This window comes from Gadus chalcogrammus, chromosome 13 (assembly GCF_026213295.1).
Source record: "Gadus chalcogrammus isolate NIFS_2021 chromosome 13, NIFS_Gcha_1.0, whole genome shotgun sequence".
Classification (NCBI taxonomy): Eukaryota; Metazoa; Chordata; class Actinopteri; order Gadiformes; family Gadidae; genus Gadus; species Gadus chalcogrammus.
In genome coordinates, this window is record NC_079424.1 from 15,194,866 (window position 1) to 15,203,381 (window position 8,516).

At 48.7% G+C, this 8,516-nt stretch overlaps 1 protein-coding gene across 1 annotated transcript in view; it reads right to left on the minus strand.

Annotated features, from left to right (window-relative positions):
- Positions 1-1,527, minus strand: part of kaznb (kazrin, periplakin interacting protein b) — a 46,797-nt gene extending 45,270 nt beyond the window's left edge. The window contains exon 1 of the mRNA XM_056605597.1: positions 1,178-1,527. Coding sequence (XP_056461572.1) covers positions 1,178-1,472 — 295 coding nt within the window. The 5' untranslated portion in view covers positions 1,473-1,527. The remainder of the gene's footprint in view (positions 1-1,177) is intronic.
- Positions 1,528-8,516: the final 6,989 nt, after the last annotated feature.

The following is an 8,516-nucleotide window of genomic DNA, read 5'->3' on the forward strand; positions in this document are numbered from 1 at the left end:
TCCCGCCCGGTGGTCCTCATTGGCTCTACCATTCGATCTGGTCCCCAAATCCCGCCCAATGGGAGCGATCCCAGATGGATGAGTGGAGCTAGGTGGAAAGAAATTCATCTGGTGAGTCAGGTTATCTGAGCTATGGACCCACAGCAATATGACTGAACCCATCCCAGAAGGAGGAGCTCGCTGAAATAATTATTGGTATTCACCGTTCACACACTGCCAATGATAGACAAACAATGGGATTGACATCTACATTGTAAATACACAGTGTCGGGGAGATTCAAGTTTGGCTGTCAAGTTCCAAATGTAGTTCTTACAGAGCAGCTGAAAGCTGTCACAATAGGCTGTAATGCTGTAATGCTTGTATTTCTGTGGTCCACTCACAAACACACACCTACACACAGACACAAACACATATCTACACACACACACACACACAAAAACACACGCATACTCACAAACACAACACACCTACACAAACACAACAACACACACACACACATTTTGACACCCACTCCACACACACACACACACACACACACACACACACACACACACACACACACACACACACACACACACACACACACACACACACACACACACACACACACACACACACACGCGCCTGTATGTAATAAGGGTTGTCCTTAGTTGCTAGATGGATAAATTTCCAACTACTTTCATCTCTCCCTCACTCTCTCGCTCTCGCTTCCCTCTCCCATTCCTCTGTCATGTTGGGGGGGAAGGAGAGCTGTGGAATGAGATTAGTCCCCCCGCCACGCATTCCCTGAATACTTCCCACACTTGATTATCAACCAGGCAGTCACACATGTTCCTGTTTTCACTTACACACACAGCATATGCTCGCTCACATACACACCAAGTGTGTGTGTGTGTGTGTGTGTGTGTGTGTGTGTGTGTGTGTGTGTGTGTGTGTGTGTGTGTGTGTGTGTGTGTGTGTGTGTGTGTGTGTGCGTGTGTGTGTGTGTGTGTGTGTGTGTGTGTTTGAACACCCAAACGCACACAGATCTCCATCTCTTTCAAAACACTTTTTCCCTGCTGACACCATTTACCGCACACACACACACACACACGCACACACACATCCAAACACCTCGCCTCCACACAAACACACACATAAAACACATAAGAGGCATGCTGTGGACACTTCACTCACTCTGGTAGTGCAGGCTGTCATCGTGGTGGTTCTGCTGCTGCTGCAGGTGCTGCTGCTGCTGCTGCTGCTGCTGCTGCTGCTGCTGCTGGAGCTGGAGCTGGTGCTGGTGGTGCTGGTGGAGGTGGTGGTGGTGGTGGTGGTGGTTGTTCTCCAGGGCCGGCGGGCTGTTGGCCCCCATCTCGGCCAGCCGGCGGCTGGTGGCCGACAGCTCGGAGCGCAGGTTGGTCACCTCCTGGCCGGCCGAGCGGATGGCCCCGTCGATACGCTGGGCCAGCTGCTTGTTGTCCTCCATCATTTGGAGGATCTTCCCCTGAGGATGGAATCCACACAGAGCGGCATGGTGTCACGTCAGGGTGGAGGGCGGGGGGGGGGGGAGGTGAGGAGGTGATGATTGAGATCCCTTTTCCTCCTCTCCTCTCCTGTCCTCTCCTCCTCCTCCTCCTACTGCTCCTTCTCCTAGTCCCGGCTCCCTCGTGTCCGGGTTGGGAGCTGCCGGTTCTTCTGCCCCTTCCTGGTTGGCCGAGTTCCCCACAACCAAGAGGTTACTACCTGTTAACCGCCACTGGAGAATGACGTATTTTGTAGAGGCTCACAACGCGACTCAGAGCACCGTGTGTGTGTGTGTGTGTGAGTTTTGTGTGAGTTTTTGTGTGTGTGTGATGTGGGTGAGCGGAGAAGCGGAGAAAATGTCAGCGCGGGAAAAGCAGAGTGAGTGAGTTCGTAGGAGAGTGAAAGACAGTGAAGGCAAGAGAGAGGGAGAGAGAGAGAGAGAGAGAGAGAGAGAGAGAGAGAGAGAGAGAGAGAGAGAGAGAGAGAGAGAGAGAGAGAGAGAGAGAGAGAGAGAGAGAGAGAGAGAGTGAGAGAGAGAGAGAGGGAGGGAGAGGGGTGGGGGGAGAAGAGAGAGAGATGCCGCCCAGCAAGCAGAGAGAGAGTGCAAAGTGTGCTGTGCTCCCGTCGAGAAGAATGCACTGTGAGCAGCTGCTCTCAGAGAGGACCCTGCGCTCGCTCGCTCTCTCTCTCTCTCTCCCTCTCGCTCCCTCAAACACACACACACACACACAGGAGATGACATGCACCCTTTAAAATGGACTGTACCATGTGCGGGAGGACCAGGGGGAGGGGGCAAATGAGAGGACAGAGAAGAGGCTGGGTGGGAGTTGAGCGAGTTGCTCTTCTGGAACTCTCCACACATTGTGTGTTTCCCCACACACACCCCTATTGAGCGAGCAATCCTTTATATGGACGGGGAGGCGGGATGCAGGGATCGGGGGTTGGGGGGGGGGGGTCCTAAAACTTCTTTCTTTAGACTTTTCTACCTCTACCTCAACTTTTTTTGTTTCCGATCTCAAAAAGAAAAGGGTGAAAAAAAACGAAGTGTGGACGGTCAGGCGAGCGTTCGACCAATGCTCTACGTCTTTTCTCTCTCCCCCGCGGAGACCCCCACTCCTACCCTCTCTCACACACCCGCTGTCTTTTTAACTACCGAGCCCCCTCCAACCCCCCCCCCGCTTTTTCATGCCATAATATATTCGTCCCTTTGTCTCTGGGAAGCTCACCCCCGCATCGGACTATAGGGTGGGGGTGGGGGGGGTGGAGCCTGTGGCCCGGCCCAGAGGGAAGCATTTCTACTCTGAGAGCTGAAACTTAGCTGACAACAAACACACTGTTCCAATAGGGGGGGACCAACAAAAAGGGCCACCATGGTGAATTATAATCGAGTACATGCGTGAAACACCAGTGACAATCCCTCGCCATCTTCTTTGACATTAAAAAAGCATCCCATAATAATTCACTTTCTGTGATTCTGAAAGCTGTGCACATAGCCAGCTGCATCCACCACTTTCCAGGGCGTTGTTATCTGAGAAGAGCATGAGGACTTCCAGGTCTGAGATATTTGTATAGGTTAATGTTTGTTTTGATCAAATCAGATGCATTTAGTCATATCTTGCAGACGCCATCACACCTGTAGAATCTCCTGGGACTGACATTTCAATTCAAGGCAGGCCTCAGAGATATGTCCTTTCAGGGAACGTGCAGCAAAGTGCAGGAGACGAGCGACGCATCGTTCAGACGCTGCCATCCGAGCAGCTTCGTTGATTACAGCTCAGTATATTTGTTGGTATTCACATGATAACAGGGAGAGAGGGAGGGGGAGAGAGAGAGAGAGAGAGAGAGAGAGAGAGAGAGAGAGAGAGAGAGAGAGAGAGAGAGAGAAGGAGAGAGACACTCACAAACAAACGATCGGGTGGTGGTGGTTGGATTAAAGTTTCCACTGTAGTGGTTCAACTTCTGCCACCGCATTGGGTTGTGCTAGGGATGCTGATCACGGCCTGTGCTGTGGTACTTTTGGAGTCTTAGAAGTGTAGCGCAATGAAGGTAATTGGCTTTCTTCTAATCACTTTAGAGCAATGAGTGCAATACAAAGTTGGTCGGAAAGTGATAAGTTTCCTGTCAGGCTTTTCCTACCCTCCTGCTCCTCTCGATTAAATTCAGACAGGGATTATTGGCATGGGAATAATAATTACAAAATTGAAACGTTGAAAAGGTTATGTTTTGTGTGTGAAGCAAAAGTGGGAGGTTTTAGAGGTTAATTAGCATTACAAATCTTCAAGCGCTTGCTCAAAGTAATTGAATCATCTTAAGTGATCTTCACATGATAATCCACAGTGGACATTCCCGGATGATTGTATAGTCTGCTTGTCTCTGACTCATTAGACGTCAATATAACAAGGCCTTCAACACACACACACACACACACACACACACACACACACACACACACACACACACACACACACACACACACACACACACACACACACACACACACACACACATGACCAGTCACAAGGGTTAACGTGGCTCAGAGGGCCAACCGTCTTGGAGCCATAGGTTTGGATGAAGGGAAAGCAGGCTCCTTGTTATTACAACACAACTGCTTCCCATAAACAAGAATGACAGTCGCGGCTTGCTGCATAGGGGCGGCCCCGCCAATGGCGGTGATGAGCTCTGTGAGACAAGGGTTTCAAGAGCTGCAGCGTGGAATGCAAGGAAATGAATGATTTAAGGGTCAACAGCCGGGTCGCGGCCCAGATACACACCAACAACGGGGAGAAATACTTTGGGAATGCATCAACGGACTCCGCCCATAACATGCAGGGTGCTCCCCATGCCTCTCCAGCTCGATGAAGAGGGCTGGAGCCAGGAAGGAGCTCCTCCCCCTCTCCACCTCGATGAAGAGGGGGAGGAGCCAGGAAGGAGCTCCTCCGAGAGAGGAGTTGACGAACCATTGGGTACCTCAGTGGACGTTGTGGCTTCCTCTCACCAACTTTTGATGAGTGCGGTTAGTGTGTGTTTGTTTGTTTACTTGTTGACACTTTTAAAAACAGGAAGTGTAATTAAGTGTGGTGGAGAGTGCGCGGTTCGAAAGAGGCATCGATAAACGGTCAGCGGCGCCGTCTGCCTGGGTTAATTGAATATCGACGTGTCGTCCGCACGCACACCAGAATGCACTCGCTATCTACCGATGAGGGAGTTGACATAAGGCCACGTCTACTCTTTATATCGGCCCCCTCGCTGAGGTACTGGGGGGAAGCTGTGACCGCTTCAAGGAGGTTGGCACCAAAAAAATAAGAAAACTAATATTAGGGGTGGGGGGATGTGAGGTGTCTTGCGCACATACGTAGGGACGCGTCAGCCACAATTGTCTGCAGAGGATTTCTATTGTTAACGTGTATTAGGACGCAAACCTATTTCAGATGGTCATGTGAAACCCTCCACCAGGAGTAAGAGGGAACAGACCTCCTCGTGCGCTGAGACAGCTGCGTCGTAGCGGTGGGAGGAAATCAAAACCATGTTGCGCAGAGGGGGGGCTCTCACCACTCCAGGGATGAGCACTATCACGTTCTGGCGGGGATGAACAGTGCTTCACCGCAAGGAGAAGCCCAGGACAACGGGATTGGTGGTGTTTGAGGCTGAACCGTCTGAAACAAAACGACCCATATCGCAGTGGCATTTGCAGGTGGGTAGGGAAAAGCTAATTAAGGGTGGGATCACAGAGTTGATGAAAGACTCAATGATTTACAACAGCGATCGGCTTAGCTGATAGTCTTATAACACTTTGCTAGTGGTTTTTGTTTATCGCCAAGTTCTCTGTTGGATAAACCAATTATTTGAAAGATAAATAGTTGTGAGACCTCAGACCTTTCCAGAGTGACCTGGTCAATATAGTTACATTGCTTTCGTAATCATGCCATGACTTTACTGTCAGAGAAGTGATTTGGTTAAAAGGCTGATCTCGCTAAAAGAGCTGCCCTTCAGTTGACAGTATTTTCCAACATTCCTCTTTCAGCCACAGTGCAATGTTAGCCCTCTCTCCGATTTGAATTCTCCAGGGGAAAGCCAAATTCCCCTAGTATCACTTTTCCATTTCTCTATGTGTGCATAAGACACTGTTTAAAACTTTGAACATTTAACAAGGGAGTACAAAGATTTAAAACTGGATGGATCCTGTGGCAGCCTTGGCCTTTGCTGGCAAATCATCTCTTCAAAAACAAGTTCAGTCCATCCTCCAAACAACAAAAAATGTTGAGTGCTTTGATACAACATAAAAATAACATATACATTCATCCACAGATTACAATCTGAAACAGGAATCGACTGAAACAGGTTGAGAGAAAGTCATTGTTTGACAAAGATATCAAAACAACAATTTTCTAACTCACTTGCATTAAAATGAAATGTGTTCTGAGCCCTGAGTTTGGTTATGCAAACATCAGAAACAAGTTTTCACTTTGCTGTGGGTAGAACTGTCTTTCGTCTGGTTGTGTGTTTAAGATACAAATCCTGGTCATGTGCTCGTAACTCCGAGAACAGCCGTGTCTTTCAGAGAGAAGAAGTGAAGCCAGAGAAAGAATTGAGTGTGATCGAGAGGGCTCTTATCAAGCAAACAAAACAAGTGTTTTCTCCCTGCCACTGCCCCCAGACCCATCGAGGTGTTTGTCCATATAATCATTAAATAATAAGGTGCAGTTTACAAGATGTGTATATATATATATATATATATAGATAGATTGATTTAACTGAGCCTAAAGGGACGGAAAATACTGTATATGAAATGTTTGTGGCTACTGTTATTAATATTTGGAGAGTGATTGACATATTTAAATGGGGGACGTCTAATAATACAGATAATGGATGGTGCTGCAGGACATAATGGCCGCTGATGTTAATGTGCGACAGTACATGGACTGTGTGGCCACGCCCCATGCCCTCAGGAAGAACACAAAGAGACAGAGAGGCATTGATGGAGAAAAATGTGGATGTCGGGAGCGGAAACTCTTCCCCCTCTTTATTTGCAGTTTTTGTCCGTCCCTATTCATTTTGCATTTTTGGCTTCTTGCTTTTTCAATGTCTAACTCAAATTTCCCTTTCTGCTCTTTAACCAGGGAAGTCTGGCCACCATTACACAGCATAAAGAAAGATTCCAACTCTTGCTCACTGCCAAATAGAGAAAAAAGTTTGAAATCCCAAATATTTGGGTTTTGTGAACCACATGAAGCACTTGCAAAAATATGTACATGCAAAGATTTTCCCTCTGTCTGTCATCTCCCCGTAATGTGATGCTTGTTTGAAACCAGGGACCACTACAGTTTCTATAATATCTCTATAGCCCCCCCCCCCCCCCCACTATCGCTGCCATTTGAACTTCACCACAGCCATAAACTGCTTCTCCCTGGGAGTGTGGGAGTAGAGCCACGCAGGCCACGAGATAAGACCTTGAGAGAAGGAACCTTATTACATCCTGTCCGACTCCTCTGCGTCCACACACCCTGTACATCCGCACTGTATCTGATAGACTCTGAGAGAGAGGGAGAGAGAGAGAGAGAGAGAGAGAGAGAGAGAGACAGAGAGAGAGAGAGAGAGAGAGAGAGAGAGAGAGACAGACAGAGAGAGAGAGAAAGTCTCTCATGCCGAGGAGGCAGAAAGGTAGGAGAGGTGGAGTGAGAGGCGAGGAGAGGCTGGGTGGGGAGGGTTTGTGGTTTGTGGTGGTGATGAGGCCCACGAGTCCTGTTGAGAAAAGACAAGCTGCAACGCCAGGGGCAACCCTCTGCTTCTTTCTGCCCTTCTTCCTCCCCCCACAAGTTCCCTTCTGCCCCCTGCCGTTGATAATGTGCAATGACACACCCCATAGCACCTCCCATTGTTTCCTATACACATCCTATCGGAATGTGGCCAAGATGTTTTTTTATACATTAACCAAAAAAACCTATAGCTCCTCCATCAAGGCTTGCTACAGGCAGCTTGACAATCATGTTTATCTGGGAGGTAACCTGGTCTTTGGTGTCGCCACAAAAAAAGCTGACTCCCAACACACACACACACACACACACACAACCACACACACACACACACAACCACACACACACACACAGTCACTCACTCACTCACTCACTCACTCACTCACACACACACACACACACTCACTCACTCACGCACACACATTCAGGGGGGTTATCAGAAGGGCGCCTCCTGTGGTGATGGCTTGGTGGGTGGGTGAGTGGGTGGGGATGATGGTGGGTATGGATGACGCCGTACTGGGTGGGGATGCTGGTGGAGAGAGTGAGTATGATTGTTGTCGGTTCGGGGGGGATGAAGGTTGAGTGGGTAGGGATGACAAGACAATGGGTAGGTGGGGCTGATGGTGTACGGGGATGACGATGAGTGGGTAGAAGGGGAAGACGTAGAAGCGGTGGGGATAACAGTGGTTTGAGTTAGAGCGGATGACAAAGGAGTCGGTGGGCGGGGATGATGGTGGTGGGCTGGTGGGATGAGGGTTTAGGAGAAAGATCGCACAGAAATACAGGTAGCGCTAGGTTGGACAATGGGTCTTTGACAAGCAATAGTTCTCAAAGGCGCTGCAGTTAAGATTCAGGAGTTGTGAAGAGAGAGAGAGAGCAGCAAAGGAAGGAAGCGAGATTCATTTGTTTTTCCGCTGGTGAGAAGTCATGCATTTCACAAACCTCTTATCGACAAGGAAGATGGATTCCCGAACCATTCACGGAAAAGATACCCTGATTGGTAAAAAAGTGTTGTCTAAAAGTGGTCTAAAATCGAATGGTATCATACAGAGGCAGGTGCAGTCAACCCCAAACAGGTATTCGCACAGCGCATTTCACCCACTAATAGCCGACTGGTGACTTAGTCATTTTTAAGAAATTACACTAAAATAATAGTTCTTAAATCACTTTTAAACGTAGTAAGAGACCAGGGATAAACTCGACAGTCCATGGGGAAAATACTTGAAATGATTGTGATTCTGGGGAGGACGTCCTCCTGA